General features: G+C 35.9%; 1 protein-coding gene across 2 annotated transcripts in view; it reads right to left on the bottom strand.

Moving 5' to 3' along the window:
* ARMC1 (armadillo repeat containing 1) overlaps positions 1-22,947 on the bottom strand; it is a 35,565-nt gene that overhangs the window by 11,532 nt on the left and 1,086 nt on the right. For both annotated transcript variants that reach the window (XR_004424991.1, XM_033126533.1), the window contains exons 2-4: positions 18,759-18,979; positions 13,207-13,298; positions 1,767-1,956 (exon numbers count right to left, since the gene is read on the bottom strand). Coding sequence is in view for 1 of the 2 variants with exons in the window: in XM_033126533.1 (XP_032982424.1) it covers positions 1,767-1,956; positions 13,207-13,298; positions 18,759-18,941 (465 nt within the window). In the remaining variant the exon portion in view is untranslated. The remainder of the gene's footprint in view (positions 1-1,766; positions 1,957-13,206; positions 13,299-18,758; positions 18,980-22,947) is intronic.

Raw genomic sequence — 22,947 nt, 5'->3', positions numbered from 1 at the left:
TTAAAAAAAAAAACCCAAAAGAATTCATGTCCAGAAGACCTGTACTACAAGAATGTTAATGGAAGTCCTTCAGACAGAAGGAAAATGATATTAGGTTGGTGCAAAAGTAACTGCAGTTTAAAAGGTTAACAATAATTGCAAAAACCGCAATTACTTTTGCACCAGCCTAATAGATGAAAATCTAGATTTATATAAAGGAATAAAGAGCCCCAGAAATGGTAAATATGGAGGAAGACGGAAAATATTTTTTCTTATTTTGTAAATGTCTTTAAAAGAGACTAACTTTTTCAAAATCAGAGACAGAAAGTAGAGTAGTGGTGGGCTGGGGGGAAAGGAAGACAGGGGAGTTATTGTTTAATGGGTGGGGTTTCAGGTTTACGCTATAAAAAGTTGTACATACATAGAAGTATGGTGGTGATGGTTGCACAATATTAGGAATATATTTAACAACACTGGAGTGTACACTTAAAAATGATTAAAATGGTAAATTTTATGCTATGTGTATTTTACCACAATAAAAAACTGAGAAGAAAATTTTTTAAAAATACTTAATATAAAAAAATTTATTTTTGGGTTTATAACGTATGTAGAAATAAAACATGATAACAACAGCACAAAGGCAGAGATAGGGAAATGGAAATACAGTGTTATAAGAGTCTTATACTATGCATGAAGTGCTATACAGCAGCACCCCCTTATCTATGGTTTTGCTTTCTGCAGTTATCAGTTACCCACAGTCAACTGTGGTCCGAAAATATTAAATAGAAAACTCCAGGAATCAACAATCCATAAGTTTTACACTGCACACCGTTCGGAGTAGCGTAGCATGATGAAGTCTTGAGCCATCCTGCTCCGTCCTGCCGAGGCCATGAATCAACGCTTTGTCCAGTGTATCCACACTGTGTCCGGTACCTACCCATTAGTCACTTAGCAGTCCTCTCGATCAGCTATCAAAGTATCACAGTGCTTGTGTTCAAGTAACACTCCTTTTAGTTAATAATGGCCCCAAAGCACAAGAGTAGTGATGCTGGCAATTCACATATGCCAAAGAGAAGCCATAAAGTGCGTCCTTTAAGTGAAAAGGTGTGCGTGGATAGGAAAAAACTAATATATATGGGGTTCGGTACCATCGATGCCTGTTTCAGGCATCCACTGGGTGTCTTGGAAAGTTATCTCCCGTGGATAAGGGGGGACTACTGCAATATTAATTGAAGTTAGACTGTGATAAGTTAGATCATATATAAAACATATATATAAAACAAACCCTAAATCAACCAACAAAAAAAGAGAGAGAGGGAGGGAGGGAGGGAAGGAGGGATGCCATCTTGGTAAATGTTCCATGTGTACTTGAAAAGAATGAATATTATCTTGCTGTTGGGTCGGGTAGTCTATAAACATCAATTAGGTTAGGTTGGTTATTAGTGTATTTGAGTGTTCTATACCTTGATTTTCTGCCTACTTGTTCTATTGAGAGAATGGTATTCAAATCTCCAGCTCTTACTGTAGATTTGTCTATTTCTCTTTTCATTTTTGTCAGTTTTTGCTTCATGTACTTTGAAGTTCTAGTATCAGGGCATAAATATTTTAAATTGTTACGTCCTCTGATTAACCTACCCCTTTAGCACAAAGTGCCACCTTTATCAGTATTAAATACTGATATTGGGACTTATTCTTAAAGGCTGTTAGTAGGTAACACTGAGGAAACTATTTAGTTAATTTGATTTCTCTTTCCCATCTTATGAACCGTGTGTTTATAAAAGTCTTACCGTATCATCAAGGCCATCTATATGCAAAACCACTGTTTTGGCACGTTTGTTTGTAGTTCCCAGAAAAAACTGAGCTTTCCTTCGACGTGAATTCATTTCATTGAAACTATCACTATCGGCCATGTTGGAGGATTGAAGAATGTCATAGATTTCAGAGGCCAGCAGTTTTGTTTCCCCTGGAGTTGTAGTCCTCGAAAAGAAACATAAATTAATAAATTAGTCTTGTCACTTCTACTGATTCTGCAATTTTATTCTTCAAGTTTACAAAGCCTTGTTTCCTTCCTTCTGATGCTTTGTTCAATTTAAAAGAAACACCAGTGAATCCTAGAATAATTGGTAATGTAGAAAAAGCCTCTAGTCTATAACAAAGTCTTCACATTTCATTTTAAACCCATGGTTCATTGAAATTCAAAACTCATCACTATAATGGTATAAAAGCCCATTTAATCGAAATCATTAATTAAATAGGAAGCCAAATAAAAAGATCAGGATATAACAAGTCCCTGGATTAACACTAACATTCAACTCTCAATTTGAAAGTACCCTGACCTTCAAGAAAATATAACATTAAAATCCAAAATAAGAAAAATTAGACCATTCATATAGTTATTTCAATAGATTTCTTAGTAAATTCAAACTGTTTCTTACTTTACATTTTTGCATATCTTTCACAAAGCATGTATCATAAAACCACAACGCAAACAAAAGTTTTCATTCTTAAACTTTTAAATCCTGCTACAGATTCTCACATAAACAGCTAGTGCGATGCTGTCCAACAGAACTTTCTGCACTGAAGAAAAGTTCTGTGTCTGCGCTGTCCATTCACATGTGGCTATTGAGCACTTGAAATGTGTGACGTGTAATTGAAGAAATTTTATTCACTTTTAATTAAATTTAAAGTCACATGCCAAATGGCTATCATACTGGGCAGCACCGATCTAATGATTCTTATTAGTTGAGATGAACAAACAATAAGTATACAAATTAACCGTAAGAAAATAATCCTCATTTCACCTATAAATAGCCACAATTAAGTCCAAACCATTCAACATACATTCAATGCCTTTACAATCTGTCCTCTTCCAACTCAGCTTGACCAACATCAGGTCATCGTGTCCTTTTAGCCAGAAGAGCTTCACCTGACTGTATGCTTTCAAACTCATTTCTCCCCTGAAGGCTCAGCTCAAGCACCACCTTCTTCATGAAGCCACCCCACCCCATTCATACCTCTGGATTCAAAGTACTATGCTTGTGCGTATGCGAGTATAACTCATCTTAATTTTCTATTTCTTTCTCTTAAAAAATAGAGGTGTGTTCTCTCTGTATCTTCCACAAAGCCTTACAAAACTTTTTGCAATCCATTTGTTTACTGAATGAGCAGGAATACTTCAATCTCTAATATTCGGACTGTACACATTCTAGCTATAAAGACCTTCAATTCCAGAGGTGGTAATTTGGCAATCTTCCAGGCCCTCAATTTACTAGACCAGGTGCTTTTTGGGGGCCACTGTTGACCACAGAGATGAATTACTTTGAATGACTTTGGCTCTGTATTGCAGGAAGCTATGAAAAAGACTATTATTTGAGGAGATGTCTCAGCACTTTTCTGATAGCCATTTTACAGTTTATTGAAAAGGTCACTGCAGTTCTGAGATATTTTAAATATTAGCCAACAACAGATTGTAAAGAATATGAGGACACTGGTTAGAGGCACTCATGCATTTAAGAGGAAAAGAGTACAAAAAAACTACCTGAGTGATTATTTTCTCAATTCTCCCAAGGATGGTATAGAGCTAGAACCTTTCCAGATTCACAGGAGAGAAGATAATGGATTCTTTAGGGCTTTAGGGCTTAATTCTCTCATAAACCTATTCTAGTGGTTTCTGTATATGTAGCAAGAGTGAGGGGGAAAACTACCATTTATTCACAAAGACAATTTGCATGGGTGATACATGCGCATTTCTGATTGCCTGTACAGCTACAGAGGTTACTCATACTTTCAATTAGAAAGTTGAAGATTTATAACAAAACTGTACCCTTCGTCTATAGACACACAAAGACTATGACTATTTAGATAAGCAAAGCAATTACAGATGACAGATTAGCAAAAATGGTGAAATGAAATAAATACTGCTACTACTACCATTTTTAAGTGCCTTATTTCACAGTTCCAAAGTTTCATCATTTTCATACAACAATAAATTTCTTTCTGGAAGATTTTCAGTATCTATCCACTTAAAACCAAAAGATTTTAAAAGGATAACATCATCAAATCAACATGATGGTCTCACTGTTGTTTTAAGTGTGTTGTTCTAGTGTATCTCACAGGACGAAATTACATTGCTGTCCTTCCTCAGAAACAGGTAAGGGGTAAACACCTTTACTCGTAGGCCCAGATCCGTCTAAGGCAAAATGAAATTTACAAAAGCAAATAAGCAAAAATGAATTATAAACCAAGTTACTTCTTGATCTTACGTATCACAAATATCTGTGCATATTGCTGATCAAGTCAATTATAAATAATTATGTCCTTATTTTAAAAATATGCTTTTAAAATCAAAAAGAAAAATCCAAGAGCATCTACAAATTTGGAAGCTTAGTCTTTTAAAAATAAATAAATAAACCAAAATTACTGTTCAAATACTGTAATTCAAAACATTCAAGTAGAAAAAGTCTAGAGTTATATGGTACATTTGGCCATAAATGTGAGACTGTAAAATTAAGCAAGTATTAATTGCCCTAATCTTCTTAGGCCAAGTGAAAATTGAAAGAGTTGATTAATGCCATGGATTTAGATCAGTCTTTAAAATCTGACATCAGAAAAAAAGACTATCTTAAAAGGTTCTTTCATTTAATAATTAGAATTTTGCTCTCAGTAATTAACTATTCCATAGTGAAGTATATTGACTCCCACCATTTTTTTCTAATTAGTTATCTATATTGTAGTTTCAACATGTTATTCATAAAACACAACCAAAATGTGAACTCTGATCTTTATTACATATCAAAAATAATTTTCATTCTGAATATAAATATAATATTTCCTTATTGGTCATAAACACCAATTCACTCTAATTCTAGATACCACTAATAACATTTTATATTGCTCACAAAAGCCAGTTAAGACTTCCATATATCGTATTTTGTTATGTATAGTGTGCACATTTTTGCCCAAATTTGTGAGGTAAAATTAAGGGTGCGCATTATACATGGGTAGTACTAATTCCGTACTATATAAATGTTTTTAATTCTTTTATTTATGCTTATGAGTTAAAAGTATAACTCTAGAAATCAATAATGATATCTGTATGCAAAATACCCTAGAATACAATAATCGATTTTGTTGAACTTACAACAAACTTGCAATGACGAAGAGTTTTTGGCCTTCTATGACGCATAAACACATCATAAATCTGTTACCAGTCCATAAAATTTCATGTACCTTGTACCTGTTCTTGTGTTTTGTAATTATTTGTTACATAAAATTTATTGTACCATATGTTAAAAAATAAATGCTAAAATTCCTTTATAATACAAAAAACAAGTACCTAAATGTAAACAAACAAAAATTTGAATTAGAAAATTAAAACAAAAGATTTTTTCCCTGCAAATTTGGGCCGAAAACGTGGGTGCGCATTATGCATGAGAGTGCATTATACACAGCTAAATACGGTATTTCACGAAATCAATGAGTATACTATTTTACTGTTAAAGACTTGCTATCTATCGCCTTTTGAAAAACTTCACAACTTTTCCTTTAGGAGTTCGTTTTGCGTATTTTTCCTGTGTTACTTGATAAGACAAAGAGTTCCTGTAACATTTATGGAACCCAGAAAATCATCCCTCATTTTTTAACACACAAACAATCCTAACTTGAAAAGGGTTCTAAGAAGGAAGTCAACAGCTTTGTTTAGGTAACAATTTCCAAGGCAGGGAAACTATGATACTTGAGCCAAAGCCCATGTATTTACATATTATCTATAGCTGCTTTGACCCACAAGGGCAGAGCTGAGTAGTCGCAACAGAGACTGTATATCCAGCAAAGCCAAAAATATTTACTATCTGACATTTTACAGAAAAAAATTTACCAACCTCTGTTCTAAATAATTACAAAAAAGACACTGGAAAAACTACAAAGGATGTGGAATATAGCTGTGGCCATTTAAAATGATGCTCCAGGAAACCAGATATACGGAAGAGTGCTCCTGATATATTAAGTAGATTACAGTGGGCCCTCGAATAACATCGTTTCGTTCAGTGTCATTTTGTTGTAATGTTGATGAGATGCGATAGGAATTTAACTCTTATTTATATCAATTAGCCTATGGTAAAACTGGTTTCATTACACATTGTTTCATTTAAAGTTAACGACATTAATGTACTACATTAATGACATTACTGTATTACTATAGTCACTATCTTTTACATGATAGGTTGACATCAGACTTCACATAAATAATATAAAAATCAAGGCAAAATGGAAAAGTATTTTCCAGAATTTCAAGAAAACAAAAGGTGACCACGATTCCAGTCCAGCTGTCCCTCAAGTAAAGGGTATAGAAAAAGAGTTTTAAACATCAAAGAACTCAAGGAAGATTTGGGCCTTTCTTGAGCAATCCACTAGAGAATGAGCTTCAACCAACTAAGAGATGACTGGGAAAACTTTAGCAAAAGACTGCCAATGAGTATTTTATATATTTAAGTGTAGATCTAAATTTAAGACAAAGGTGGGAAAGAGAATGAAAGAATATATAAATGTTCTGACAAGTAGAAATACTGCAACTTAAGAAAGGAAAAGGGAGAAAAGAGGAAAAGTTTAGAAAAAGCTCAATGACTGTGGAACATATGTCAAAATATTATCATTAAAAACTAAAAAGAAAGATAGTAAAAGTTTAAACAAGAAAACAACTTAGAACAGTTTTAAAACATATAAGTACAAAGGCAACCACTGTAACAATAGGGAAAATCTTTCTATCAGAAAAAATTTCCAAATAAAAGAAAAATAATCAGAGAGAGAAACACAACTACTATAACATAAATGGAAACCACAACAAAAATGAGTTAGGATGAAATGTATCAGTCAAAACAACATAAATGGACTTAGCTCACCAATTAGAAGATTTTTAATTTGGCTCACAAAACAAAACACAGTTAAAGCAAAGTGATTCAGAAATAAAGGAATGGGCAAATGTAGAAACAATGAGAACAGGGATCATGTACTGATATCAAAGTAGAATTCCAGCCCCAAATCCAAGCAGTAAACATGACAAAGGGCGCTTTTCTTAACCCTAAAAGATATACTTCACAATGAATATAAATATATACACATATATACAGAAGGTGCCAAAAAATGTATACACATTTTAAGAAATGCAAACTGTATTAAAATTGTAATACACGATATGTACCAATAACAAAAGATGAATACAAGTCACGCTTCACTTCTGCAATGACAAGAGGTGCTCAAAGTGGTTACCATTAGCGTCCAGACACTTCTGATTATGGCGAACTACTGCTTGAGCAACACTGACCAAAGTGTACACTTGTATACATTTTTTGGCACCCCCAGCATATTATGAATATATGCATTAAATAACATCATGTATGGAGAGAGAATGATAAAGCAAATGTTTCAATGGTAAAGCAAATGAAAAGATGTTAAAATTTGGGGAATCTGTATGTAGGGCATCTGGCTAGCTGCACTGTTTTTACAACTTTTCTATAAGTCTGATATCATTTTAATCTAAAGTTTTAAAATATACATAAACACACTGAAATGAAAAGATAAATGGCATTATGTGTTTTATTCCTTTTTATATTTTCTAGTTTTTACAAGTAAATCGTATATTGTATATCTGTACTAAGATTTTTAAATAACATTTTAAAAAGTAAAAGAACAGAAAACAGGCATAAAGAAATGAAGTACACATTTTTCATCCAAGATTTTAGCAAGAATAGGCCACCATTTATTATAGCACTGTTTCAAAATCTAGAATTTTTAGGAAGTTCTCCAGATGAGATGAGATATTTTCATTGCAATGCCACATTTTATTAAAGTGGCTTTTATTACAATTGTCACCCCAGTAAATTTAAATTAAAAAAAGTGGTTTTTGTTTATAGCATAATTCATGTTAGATATTCACAAGCGCCTTCATAAAATGTATCTTATATCAGAAGTATCACTCCTGAAATACAAATTAACAAAATGTCTTAAACTGGATTCAGATGATTCAGATGTTCCCCTAAGTTGACATTTTGAAAATTCTCTTCACATAGGGATCCAGGACTTAAAAAATGTAAAAAGGTTCTAACCTCTAATGATGAGTTTTTATTTATGGAAAAGATTAAAATTACAACATAATGCCAGATTCATTCTGATAGAAAACTTCAAATTCTCTTCACCATTAAAAAATTGAAATAGTGACTTTGAATTCAGTCCAATTATTGATCTGTAAGCACCAATTTGACCTCAACAGAAGTAAAACCTGCTGTTGAATAACATGTTAAAAATCTCAGCAACATTCTGTAGCAAAACATACTACGGGGATTAAAGGGTAAAAATGTTTGTACACAGAATTTTCCCTATTGTATAAAATACTCTTCTCTGCTTCCCACATGAAGAATAACCACCACTCTTGCTACCTACTTCTGCTTTTTGAGTTCCCCTTTGATCACTGCCAGATGGAAGCTTTCTCTTCAGTCAATAAAGCAGCATCCCTTCACAACACATTTTCTGTTCTGTGGCTCTTTCTGGGGTATGGGAAGATCTTTCTTATACTTCCTTTGTTGCATAATTCCATAGAATCACAGCTAAATATCCCCCTAATTCAGTACCGCTAAACAGAGACATACTGAGAGGGATCCCATCCTGACTGGTTGGCTGTCATGGGGCAGCCGTATCAAAGAAAACAGAGCATAGAGCATACATCTCTGGTGCTATAGCTTATAAGGTAAAGCTGCTACAGCTTATAAGGTGACCTACATAAAATGGATGCCAATTAGTTCAGACATGAGTTACGCTACACTAGTGATAATCAGTCATCTGCATCTGGTAACGCAAACATCAAAATACAAAGTAATGACTAAAGAATATATGTTTCAAGTTTCAAGTAAGTTGTGCATACAGTAGTCCCCCCTTTAACCGTGGGGATATATCCCAAGACCCCCAAGTGGATGCCTGAACCTGCGGATAGTATCAAACCCTACATATACACTGTTTTGTCCCTATGCACGCACACCTTTTCACTTACAGGAAGCACTTTACGGCTTCTCTTTGGCATATGTGAATTGCCAGCATCACCACTCTTGTGCTTTCAGGTCATTATGAAGTAACGTAAGGAATTAAACACAAGCACTGTGGTAGCGAGGCAGGCGATGTGATGAGCCAGACGGCTGCTAAGTGACTAATGGACGGGCGTATCTACAGCGTGGAGACTCTGGACAGAGAGGATTCACGTCCAGGCAGGACAGTGCGGGCCGGCTCGAGGTTTCATCACACTACTCGGAATGGCACACAAATTTAAAACTTATGCATTGTTTGTTTTCTGGAATTTTCCATTTAATATTTTCAGACCAAGTGGACCGTGGGTAACTGAAACCACAGGAAGCCAAACCACAGACAAGGGGGCACTACACTACTGTATATAAGACTCACACTGCTCTATGTGATAAAAACTTTTCATTTTGATTTGTGAGGGTTGTTGATAAAGGCACCCGAAAGAAACAGGTAGATGAAGACATAATGAAAATGCCAGAGCAATCTAATTTCTTAAAATAAAGAAAGTCATGCCCAAGTCATGAGATAGTTCACAACACAAAGTGAAATATGCTGAACCAAAGCCTGATTCTAATACTTCACAGTCTCAATGTTTACAAGCCAAAACACATATTTTTAACATTCAAATATACTGATAAACTTCTAAGATGGTAATTTTGGGAAACAGAGGTGACTTTTAAAAAGCTTGAAAAGCAACCTTCAAACCTGAGGTCTCCAACAGCCAAATGAGCTGCAACATGTATGTAAGAATTATTATATCGTATCTCCCCTTTTGAGAGGGCCAGCAGATCAAATTATAACCATCAAGTATGCAACAGATGTACATCTGTTTTACTACTGGAGGGGCCAGCCACAAATACCACAGTGTTCTAAAAAACATACTTTATTTAAGTGGCTTGAAAAACATAAGCCACTTGTGTCAGCCATGGAGATACGCTGCTTGAATCTCCCTTTAAGAAAGAAATTTGCCTTCCAGCAGCAGGAAGTCTAGTAGTAGAGCTACCAGCCCTCCTTGTGGCTTTGAGATTCATCATACCCACCTTTCAATCCTTCATTCCAAGGCCTGGCTCTTCCAGGGCAGCCCCCAGCCGATGACTGAACAGTGGGGACACTAGGGCCCGGCCATTTCTGCCTAAGGAAAACTCATCTACAAGGTCCTCCTTGCTTGGGGGCTCCCCATTCAGTTGGCTATCCGACTGAGTGTAGCAAGCTGAGACCCTCCTTGCTCCACTCAGTTTCCTCCCCACATTCCTTAAATCTTCATGGTAGTCTAAAGAGTGTGACTCAATCTCGCTTCATCCTCCTTCACCTTTACAGACCGTACCCCACGATAAACCTCTTCCACTTCTAACTCCATTTCAAGATCTCCTTCTCGCACGATATGCCAAGATAATGACCTCAATTGACGTAACACTTCTCTGAGAAAAAAAGGTAAAAGCAGTCTCCCTTCTGTTTTATAGATGTAGCTCTCACATACAAGATGTGATCAAACAATACAATGAGTGTTTAAATAAAAAAATTGATTACAGTAAAAAGACACATTGCCATTAATTCCCCTCAAAATATTCCCCCTTGCTTCTAACACACTTATCCCATCGTTCTTATCACTTTCTAAAGCAGTTCTGGAAGTTCTCTTTTGTGAATATCTTCAATTGTGCTGTTATGGCTGCCTCGATGTCCTGAATCATTCTGATTTTGGGGAAGAGCCAGAAGTCACACGGTGCCAGATCCAGTGAGTAAGGTGGATGAAGACACGCCGCAATGTTTTTATTTACAGAAATTTCTGTATACCAGAAGCGATGTGTGACACGGAGCATTGCCATGATGGAAGATGATTTATGGCACTTTAAAACACACCTTCTCTCAACCGACTGACTGCACCGAACAAGTTGAAACTTGTCACACACTATTACTAAGGTTCAACACGCGGCTTCCCATATTGAAGATCCCTGGCTTTCCGCTGGATGGCACTCGGCAGCAGCCTTCACCGTATTTTGTGATCACAACGGAAAGGCTCTGTGTCACACATCAATTCTGGTATAGCAATTTTTGTCAAATAAAAACATTACGGTGCGTCCTCATCCACCTTATTCATCGGATCTGGGACCGTGTGACTTCGGGCTCTTCCCCAAAGTCAAAATGATTCAGGACGTCGAGGCAGCGATGACAGTGCCACTAGAGACACAAAAGAGGACTTCCAGAACTGCTTCAGAAAGTGTCACGCATGATGGGATAAGCATTCAAAGAGAGCGGGAGTATTGTGAGGGGGATTAATGGCAATGAGTCTTTCACAGTAATCAATTTTTAAAAATTTAAACATTCACCATAGTTTTTGATCACATCTTGTATATACATACACTCACATACACACATACACACGTACATACATACAAACCGAACCTTAGCCAACCAAGCTAAGAAATTGTTTTATAAGTTAAATCTATGACATCTCTAAAACTTGTTCTAATAAAAGTTCAAATTTAAAGTGTATTTTAATAAATCAACATTAATTTTTCAGGTAATGTCTTACATTTAAAAATTTTTACCACATATTTTCAATTTCAATTACTATGCCAGTTAAAGGAATACACAACCTTAATTTAAGTTCATCATATGAATAAAATTGCCCTACAGAAGCATCCATATTATACTTAACCCTTTCACTGTTTCCAATAGAACTAAATGTGCCAGTTAAAACTAGTTAACTATATGGCATTAAAGCATACTGGGAACGAAAATGATGCAACCTGAGACATTACAAAACACTTTAGAATTTACAAAGCATTTCTACAGATATGCCACTGGATCCTCAATTACTTGGTAGGTGTTACTTTAGGCTCATATATAAGAAAACCGAGGGACAAAGAAATCATGTCTCAAGTCAGAACTAGAATTCAAATTTTCACTAATGGAATTGACCTCAAAGCATAGGCAATGATTAACACAGTTGATGGCAGTCAATATTTTGTTACTTATTCCCAACTGATTACCTGGATAAAGACAAGAAAAAAACCTCAGTCTCTATCTTGTCATTATCAAAGATCAAAGCACCAAAGAACTAGCTTAGCAGGTAGTTGACCCCATGAGAACAAATATTTAAGTAATCTCTAAAAAATAAGATTAATAAAATACAATTTATCCAGAATCCAAGAGCGCTAAGAAAAAAATACAACACACTGTCTTGGAAGTCAGTTTAGGTGATTCTCCATTGACATAATTCAACTTATAGTATTTGGCAATTACAAAAGAACTTTTGTGACCACTTAAGAGAAAGAAACTGCAAGTAAGTTTTAAAAAATCAAATAAATTAAGTGGTTACTTATTTTAATTTTTAAAGCAGCCACGTCTTGTATAAGATCACGATAGAGTACACTAAGAGAAAGCCTCAGAAAGCTTACCTTTTTCCTTCCAGATACAGTGGAAATATCAAAACACTGAATCTTCAATTTCTAGCCTTCTACAAAGAAATCAACAAGGCCTAAGAAAGGAGCAAACCAGACATCCCCAGAGACAACATAGCTGAAGGAATACAGACAAGTAACTTGTCCTCTGTCGTTTCCTCACCCATAAAACTGTTATCTGTCAAAACTACCTCAAAAAGGGATAAACAATGAGACAATGGATATGAAAATCTTAGTAAGATGAGAGGTACAATTAAAAACTACCCATTAGCAAAAATTCAAATTACATAGCTCTAAGTCTCTGAGACCTCTCAATGATGCTCAGGAAAATCTTACCAAAAGCCTTTTTTTTTCTTCTTTTTTTTGCCATGACGCTGATAAAGGTTCTTTAGAGTAAGACTGGGATGAAGTGACAAAAGATTTGTACACTATAATGCTGCATATTTTCAAATGTGTTGCTCTGATAGTAAACCAATTTTCAAAAATTCATACAAGGTAGGATTTTCTCCTTTTAAAAAATATCCATAAGTACAATGTTTATCAACATTTTAAATAAAATATGAGCATTTGCATAAGGACTATTATTAATATCAATGTTTAATGTACCAGAACTTTGACCAGCAGAACATTTTTGGACATATAACCCACAAAAGTATGCTTTTATATTAGAAAAGTTCCAGTAAAATTGTATATTAACAATCGGTATACATTTAACAAACTCCATCTTTCTACTGCATTAGGAGACACTAACCATCGTACTTACTTCTGTATAACATTTTGCAAGCTTAACATCATACCCAGTTCTCCTTTCATCTTTTCTCTGTTAGCACGGCATTCTGCCAAGTATCGAAGAGCCTACAGCAGAAATAGTAATAGGTTAATTCACATGTCCAGACTACGCAAAATTAAACCCACTACTAACTTAACTGCAAGAGAAAATAAATAGGTTTTTGTTTTTAGAATCAATTGGTTTTGAAGTGGTTTGAAACTCTTCTTTCAGTGTGATGGTCACAGCAGTCCCTCGGGGAGAGGTGATCCTTTGAGCCGAAACAGCTGAATCTGCTCTTTGAAACAAAGGTTCCTAACTCATCTGCAAGGTCAAAATTAGGCTGTTCCGGTTTTATTTTCACCACTTCATCTTGTCAAGGATACCAGGAACTATATTCCATTTATAAATTTCAGGGAGTAGCCATCTTTCCTTTGATGATTTTTACATATGAGTTAAAATAAACTGCTGAGAGGAGCAAAACATACAACTACCTTTATGGAATCAAGTACCTCTAGTTCTATTAATTCACCTTTAAAGTGTATTTTTTTTAACTGAAAAACAAAAGAGGAACTCATTCTCACAAATTTATATTTTCTGAGTTCAACTTTTCTTGGGTACTTTTAAGATTTAAAGTACATTTTTGCGGGCGGCCAGATGGTTGGTTAGAGCGTGAGCTCTCAACAACAAGGTTGCCGGTTCGATTCCCACTGGGCCAGTGAGCTGTGCCCTCCACAACTAGATTGAAGACAACGAGCTGCCGCTGAGCTTCTGGAGGGGCAGCCAGATGGCTCACTTGGTTAGAGCACGAGCTCTTAACAACAAGGTTGCCAGCAACTAAAGAATGAAAATGGCGACTGGACTTGGAGCTGAGCTGCGCCCTCTACAACTAGATTGAAGGACAATGACTTGGAGCTGATGGGCCCTGGAAAAACACACTGCCCCCAATATTCCCCAATAAAATTAAATAAATAAAAATAAAATAAAGTAAATTTTTGCAAGTATTTCCTTCACGTGCTGATTCTTTAGGGATTTCATCAGCTGTTCTACAGATTTCCTACTCTCTCATCATCCACAAAAAATCGTGGTATTTGATTCTCAGGAGAATACTTTCGTGAACTACACCATCCAAAACTCTGCCATCTAGTCCACTGACCCTCACATTTTCTAGTGGTCCTCTACAATCCATTTCCAAAGCACGTGGTCATTATCGAAAGTGGTACCAACTATGAAATCACAAAAACAACAACCTCTCTCCGACTACAATCTCCTATTTTTCCTGCAACTACTCCTACCTTGATTTTCACTTCAGTCCATAAAGGATTAACTGCCATGGAAACTGCCATCCCTCCATAGAAAATGAATAACCATGACAACATATATTAAACACAGAGGACAAGAGGCAGCATAAAATGTAATCCCTGAGACCAGAGAAACGATGAGATGGGCCCTACAATTGCCCCATCTCACTGCTTTGGAGGCAGTTTCCAGACAGTAGCACAGGGAGGGGGGACCCAAATGGAGCACCCTGGTCTTACTGAGTTAGGGAGGCAGAGACCAGAGGTGGGGAGGTTGGGGTGGTACAGTGCAATAAAAAATTAGGTCTCAGGAACAAATAAAAAGTCATTGGTCTTTGTCTTTCCTGGCACAGAGCTCCTAAAACTTGGGATTTGCTGAGTGGCAGGAGTGCCTTTGTTATTCATAAAGAGGAAACTGAGCCCCATAAAAGCACTGGAACAAGGAGATGCAGTTTCTGAATCGGTGACTCCGTCCACCTGCCAGGAGGGTGGTGCACTCCAACTCCACAGGGACTGAAGTTCCCGTGCTCGGGACCCTTCCGGACCTTGCCCTATGTACCTGTTCATGTGTATCCTTTATAATAAACTGGTAAACAGAAGTAAAGTGGCTTCTGAGTTCTGCGTGCCGTTCTAGTCAATTATCAAACCTAAGGATGGGGTCATTGCAACACCCAATTTATGGCTACTCAGTCAGAAATATGGGTGACCTGATACTTGCAACTGGCCTTTGAAGTGAGGACAGTCATGGAATTGAGCCTTAAACCGGGGGAATTTAACACTTAGTTCCAAGTAGTTTGTGTCAGAATTGAACTGGAAACACTTAGTTCCACGTAGTTTGTGTCAGAATTGAACTGGATTAAACACCCAGCTGGTGTCCACAGAGGATCAGAGAACTGGTTGGTGTCAGAAAACACCCCAGGCGGCTAGAATTTGCAAAGCAGAGTTACAGAAATGAGGGATGGATCTCCACAGTAAGAACACTCCAGAGATCACTTCAGAGGGTCCCTAAGAATTTCTGGTTGAATACTGACTTGAATATGTCTGGGGTAAAAGGCCACAGGGCTAGTGAAGAAAACCATCAGAAAGTAGGGAAAACAACATCTCGTGTTACATTTTAAAGTGAACTTTAAAATGTAGTAAAGTGAACTTTAAAATGTAGTAATAAAAACTATCCAAAATGACCCATTGAAAGGGGAAAAAATGACTAAAAAAAAGGAAAAAAAGCAGTGCAACAGTGACCTGTGGGACGTGAAATAGCTAACGTACAAATAATTGGATTCTAGAAGAGTGAAAGGGAGGAGACAGAAAAAACTTGAAAAAAATCATAAATGACAATTTCTCATAATCGATGAAAACTACAAACACACAGACCCAAGAAGCTCAACAAACCCTAAGCAAAACAAAACACAAAACCATCCATTTCAAAATTGTTTGCTGAAAACCAGTGATAAAATCACAAAAGCCAGAAAAAGGCATTATATAGAGTGAAACAAAAGTAAGAATTACAGCAGTCTTATTAGAAATCATGAGCCAGACAAGGAAAAAACATCTTTTAAAGCAGTGGAGTAAAAGCCACCAGCAAACCTGCAATACAAAAAATGTTGAAGTTCTTCAGGCAGAATAAAAAGGACACCAGTAGAAACGTGAATCTATATTAAGGACTGAAGAATGCCAGAAATGGTAAATATGAGGACAAATATAAAATACACTTGATTTTTTAAATTTAAATTTTTTTAAAGTAACTGTTTAAAGCAAAAAAAAAGTTGTAGATTTTTTAATATACGTAGAAGTAAAATGTATAACAAAAATAGTGTGAATGATGGGTGGAGGAAATAGAAATATACCGTTGCAAGCTTCTAACATTATACATGAAGTGTATGATTTATTTAAAAGTATACTGTGATAAGCTGAAGATGTATATTATAAACCTAGAGCAACCACAAAGAAAAAAATAAAAGGGTACAGCTAATAAGCCAATAGTGAAGATAAAATGAAATTATAAAAACACCACACCTGTTCTTCAACCTGTTTAGGAACTTGCACCCGCTGACCCCTCTACTTTCTCCTTAGCTCTGTCCCTCCCTGAGGACTCTCCTTCCTATTCAGCCTCACATCTACAGTCTATCATTCCAACCACTCCCTTGTCAAAATCCGAAACTCCCTCATATGGTCGGTCTGTTCAACTTACCCGGCTAAGAATCAACCCTGAACAAATCCACCTATTTGCCTCTTGGGCGTATAATAGCAGGCCTGAAGGGGGTGAAAAAAAGTTTCATAAGCCGTAAGTACCGTCATCAATTCAGTGTTACCAAACTAATCAGCCCCTCAATACATGAGCAATCTCACCCTTCTCACTTAGCAACCTTTCCCATTTTCTGTAACAACTATGAGAGCCTTCTCAAACTTCCTTACTCTAGCAACCCCTTGCCTCCTGAATTAAACAGGTTCAAGTCTAGTCTATTTAAAAACATAAAAACCCTTCAACTCCAAGTCCTTATCTAGAGACCAAAACTCTTTCCTCAACTTTTTCGCTATGCTGATTGAAATAGGACCAAAACTAGGGGTCATGCAAACTTTCACGTGTCACTACTATTCCCTTCTATCAATGTCTGTTTTGCCTGTTAAATTTCATTCAATAAAGGTAAAATAGGAAATCTGTATTACACAGTTGGATTTTTGAAAACGAAAAGCCTGTATCATTTTTCTGTATGATTTTATAAAATTAGACTAAATGGGAATTTATCATGGGTCCTTAAGAGTAAAGGGCAGTGAGTTTAAATTTTTCTATTATATTAACTTTCTTTTAAACATCCTGTTAGGAAAATTTTAGAAGACACAAAAGTGGAGAGAAAATGTGTGGTGAACCCCATGTACCCATCATTCAGATTCAACAATTATCAACCACTTGGCAATCTTGTTTCATCTTCTATCCTGCCATTTACTACACTGGAGTATTTTACAGCAAATCTCAGAGAACAAACAATTTCATTTGTAAATACTTCAGTACATCCCTAAGTTAATGGGTTTTTTATTAACTAAATGATAATACTACTATAATAACCAGCAACAGTATTAGTAGTGCTTTATTATCTACGATTTGATCCATATTCATTTCAAGCTATCTAAAAATATGTTTATGGTTGATTTGTTGAAATCAAGATCCAATCAGGTCCACATATTACACCTGGCTGATATGTCCCTTAAATCTCTTTTAATCTGTAACAGTTACTGCTATCCCTCTCCTCCACACCACTGCCTTTCTCTTTAATGCCATCTATTGTTTACGGACCCAGATTATTTGTCCTCCAGAAATCATCACATTCTGGATTTGCCTGATTGCCTTGTGTTGTTCTTTAACATGTTTGTCCACCCCACACAATTTCTCGTAACATGGTAGTTCCTTCTGTATTATTAGCTATGGCCCTGTGTATTTTTCCTTTTCCTCTCCTTTCCTTATCTTTCCTTCCCATCTTATATTAAAACAGTATAATTCATCCCCTGATGAATTTACGCATTCATCCTTTATGCCAACAGGATGCGGCATATCCCTACAATGGAATATCACTCAGCCATAAACAGTAACAAAGTATTACTACACATGCTACAATGTGGATGAACCTTGAAAACATTATGATCAGTGAAAGAGACCCATCACAAAACCTACATATTACTTGATCCTATTTATATAAAAATAAATAGGCATTTTTGCTGAAATTGGCAAATACAAAAAGAAACTGGCAGCCAAACTCGCAGCCGTTTAGGGGAAACAGGGCGGGGAACTAGAGAACAGGTAAAAAGTAGTTTCTTTCCAAGGTGATGAAAATGTTCTAAAACTAACTGTGGTGATGGTTGCACAAGTCTATGAATATACTAAAAACCACTGAATTGTACACTTTAAATAGGTGAATTGTATGGTGTGTGATTTACACCTTAATAAAGGTGTTACAAGACAAAAACAACACAATTAAGTGCCTTTTTAATGACTGTCTATCTGTACTGATATAATCCTCGAGATTTCTTGTTCAGTGAAGAAAGGAAGTTGCAGAACACTACATGTGTGTAGTATACTACCATTTATGTCAAAGGACTAGACGCATACATGTATGTCTGCACATACAGAAATACAGACTTACTATCATGTGCTCTACAGTCACTTTTAATTTTTTACCATGTCAGTCAGCTAACACTTCTTCAAATCCTTCTTAACTGAAAATTGTACCACTGAGACTGAAACTACAAAAGGCAACTTACGAGCAAAGCCGAGTGGACAACAGGGGGGTTGGGATGGTCCATAAATAAAATAAGGCCAGGCAGACATCCCTGATCCTGGACAATGGCTCTTCTGTTCAATGGATCTGCCGCTAGATCCCGTAGCTGGTTAACTACTGATAGTGCGTCAGGCTCTTCATTCATGGTGGAGGAGGAAGAATTCATCTTCTATGCCGTATACATGAACAAAATCTTCTTAAATTCTGCAGAAATGGTTTGCAAAATTAGTTCTAGGCTGCTGAAGTATATTATGGCATTTGTTAAATAATCAGGATTATAACACCTTTAGAAAGAAACAGATGAATCTAAGTCACAAAAAAGCACTGGCAATTCCAGTTTAAGAGAAGTAAAATGAACCTAAGCTGACTAAAACATAAATAAATAAATCAAATTATTTATGTATGCACAATGTTTAAAGAACATGTCTCCTTCAAAATTCCAATGAATTCCTTTTTAGCGATACACATTTTAACACTAGAGTACAATAGACAAGATCTTTACAGTTCAAGCTTGTAACCTTCGCTACACTTCTCAAACTGTAACACTGTCCTTTTTCTCCTCTAGAACATTTCTGGAGCCAAGGTCAAGTGCCTTAGGGAAAAGTGGCTAGCTGACAGCTTTTTTTCTTATTCATTTATGAATAAAACTCAGCGTACTGGGACTACAAAAGATAAAATCCCCTAGGAAAAAGGAAAGAGTCAAAGAAGGCTGTGAACAAAGAAACCAAGAAGGGTACCTCTCACCCTGTGCCTCAGACCAGTGGAGTTGGGAGGCCACGGTGAATCGAAACTAAATCTAATCACACCTGTTCACCTCTGAGTGTGCCATATTCAGAAGAATGAAATAGAATTTGGGTAATTCATTTGACAGATACGTAAACAGTCACAGAGAAGTTAAATAATTTGCCCCCGGTGACAAAATTTAGTACAAACACTGGGCTAAATCTTATTTACTATCTCCTAATAGTCAGCAGTCTTTCTACTTTCCATACAGTTCTTTAAAATTCGGCATACCTTTTTCCCATAAAAGTACACAGGGTATTTTAGAAAATGTAACATGCTAAATATACAAAAGACAAAGAAACAAAGTACCAAAAAATAATCTTCATATAAGCAGAAAGTTAAAAATAATAACTTTAGGGGCAGCCGGTTAGCTCAGTTGGTTAGAGCGCGGTGCTCTTAACAAGGTTGTGGGTTTGATCCCCACATGGGCCACACTGTGAGATGCGCCCTCCACACCTAGATTGAAACAACTATGTGACTTGGAGCTGATGGGTCCTGGAAAAACACACTTAAATAAATAAAAGTTTAAAAAACAATTACAAAAAAATAAATAATAACTTCAGTTAATCAAGTTACACAATATATTCCTTTTTAGGGACAATCTAAAGGTGTAAACACTTTCCACAAATCAGTAAGTTTAATGATAATTTCAATAACAATGCTAACTGGGGAAAGGGTTGGGGACAAAATCATAACTCTAGAAAAGCTATTAAAGTTGTTTGGGGGGGGAAGGTAATAAGTAGAACTAGCCTTACCATGTATGGAAATATACAAAGCTATTAAGAGTAAAGCAATAGCACTGGGGGCTGGAGGGGAGATAAAGACACTTCTAGGAAAGCTATTTATACATTCAGTATAAGAAAGCAGGCTCTCAGTGAGTAACTGTGATTTTAGGCAAATCACAAACTCTTTGTCTTACTTTCTTAATCTGTAAAATGAGATTAATTACAGCAGCTACCAAATGGTGTATTGACCAAATGAAATAAAAGTACATGTAAAGGACTTATACTAATGCCTGAGATATAGTAAATGATCAATAAATGATAGTTACAAGTTACACAAAGTCAAAAATCAATGAAAAACAGTAAGATTATTCAATAATTGGGAATAATTGCTAAGCAATTTTAAAACCATTGCTAAGGATCTTTAACACATACCACAGGCAGAAAAAAAAATCATATTCCAGATTAAAATACATTAAATTTATAGTTAAAATTTTTAACTCTGCAAGCAAATGCAAAATAAAGGACTCAAACAGGGCTTTATGAGGATAGTATTTGGCAGATAATTTTCTCAAAATGAAAATACTATGGTTACTGCATCAAGAAAAAAGATTTAAAGAAAAACAACAGACTGATAACACAGGGATAAGACTAAAGGGTTTGGGGGGGCGTGTTGCCTCTTAGGTGCTTCTTTTACCAACAGCCTGAATATTTCTGTTTACAAACCAGCTTACCCATGAGTTTTACGTGCTGTCACCAGCACAAACCCTTCCAAAATGGAAACTGCAAAACCAACTGCTGGCTCAAAGGCCCAAGAGCCAAGTCACAGTTAAGAACCAAATACTCTGGGTGATGGTTTTTTGCATACAACGCTGGACTTGGAACTAGAGCTCCATTTTCATCTAAGGAGACCTAGAGAACTAACTATTCAATGGGAATGATTCTGAAAAAAGTATGTCCTTCCTGTTCCTTTGAGATGAACCAAAGTCAAAAATGGTTAAAACTTCCAATCTTCAAAGGCCACTGGTAAGGAGAGGGCTCAAATAAGGATCTGCCTAGGAAAAGGGTGGGAATATCACACATCAAAAGTATCAAAGATCCTAACATAATAAGCAGAGGCAGAAGCTGTGGCCAAGCGCTGGATTTCCTATGGCACCTAAACGAAGGCAAGAAAGGCAGGCAAAAGCTGTGATGTGCTAAATTAGATGGGATTTTGTGTAAAACTTCAGAAGATAACTCCTCTGTGTTACAGTTAATTTTTCTTATTTGAATATTCTTACTATCATTACTCCGAGAAGTACCTGAATCCTGTGAAATGATCTGTGGACTGCCGAGTTCACATAGCAGATTTTATAAGATAGCTATGGAACAGATGAGAAAATGGGAACAGGTAAGCAAAAGATATACTTTACTTCCAATACATGTATTAGGTACATTTAATATTTTTGTGTTAATTCTACCAATTTCACACAAATACTCAAGTTGTTTGATAAAAATCTACAATTCATAGGAGAATGTTTTTAAACAACATATTTTGATAGTCATTTTATCCTACCCTCTCTTACTCCCAAATTTGGCAGACCTCACAATAATTTTAAATAACTTTTAAACTCACTTAACTGAGCAATTTTATAGCAACAAATGAAGCAAAATGTAAATAATAATAAAAAAGACCCTCTCTTCTCTTTCCTTTGTTTACAATGAGTACTGCATTGGGTTCAAAAGAAAATAAGCTTGCTTTCTAGTTGCATTTTTCATCTCAAATACTAATACCAAGTTGTAGACCTGGATAACCTACATCAGAATAAACTGGATTATTAAAATACAGATTCTAAGGCCCAAGCCCAGACCTAAAAGGGAATCCTTGGAGGTAGGGGCCAAGACTTAGTTTAATAAGTGCCTTAATAAGAGCCATAAAACTTTATTTTGGTCTATAAATGCATCTTTTTAACATGGCTATGAACATCTAAATAAAACCCTGAACATTAAAACTCTACAAAATACTTTCTTTAATTACTGAGCAACAGGAGGGATAAGTGAATTTGAGCCTAAGTTTTGGTTTTATTACCAGATAACCAAATTAAGGAACTGGAAAAACCACCTCCTCTTTCCAAAGGAACTGCCGGGAAGCTCTTGATCAATGAAACAAAATTGTAGGGGAAAATTATGGTGGAAAACTTTGGGCACAGATTATGTGAGTAAACAGAAAAGTTCTTGAAATTTTATTTAACTGTCAGCAGCTGTAGTTAATATTTCTTTTGTCTCAGCCATTTTAAGACCAGCACCTGATCCTTAGAAGTTAGCTTTGGATTACTATTTAAATATTCATGTCTATTTTAAGACTTTGGGGTGCTAAGCTAAAATCGCCAATACAGACATATTTAATTTTTAAACAAAATCATATCTAATGAGAAAAAAACAGTTTCTCCTCTTTGTAGTGCCAGTCTTATAAAACACAAGTGAATATACTGCATACCTTTTATTCTTTTGTTTAGTTCAATTTGGACAGATCATTGTAAGACAATGAATGCCCCTCAAACTTTTAACAAGCACTATGATCACTTAAGAGATCTTGTTAAAAAGCAGATTCTGATTCAATGGGGGGGTGAAGCCTGAAATTCTGTACTTCCATTCAGCTCTCAGCTGAAGATAGCGCTATGCTGGTCA

Source organism: Rhinolophus ferrumequinum, chromosome 14, assembly GCF_004115265.2.
Source record: "Rhinolophus ferrumequinum isolate MPI-CBG mRhiFer1 chromosome 14, mRhiFer1_v1.p, whole genome shotgun sequence".
Lineage (NCBI taxonomy): Eukaryota > Metazoa > Chordata > Mammalia > Chiroptera > Rhinolophidae > Rhinolophus > Rhinolophus ferrumequinum.
Note: the sequence above shows the minus strand (reverse complement) of the source record. Positions and strands in the feature narration are given on the sequence as shown.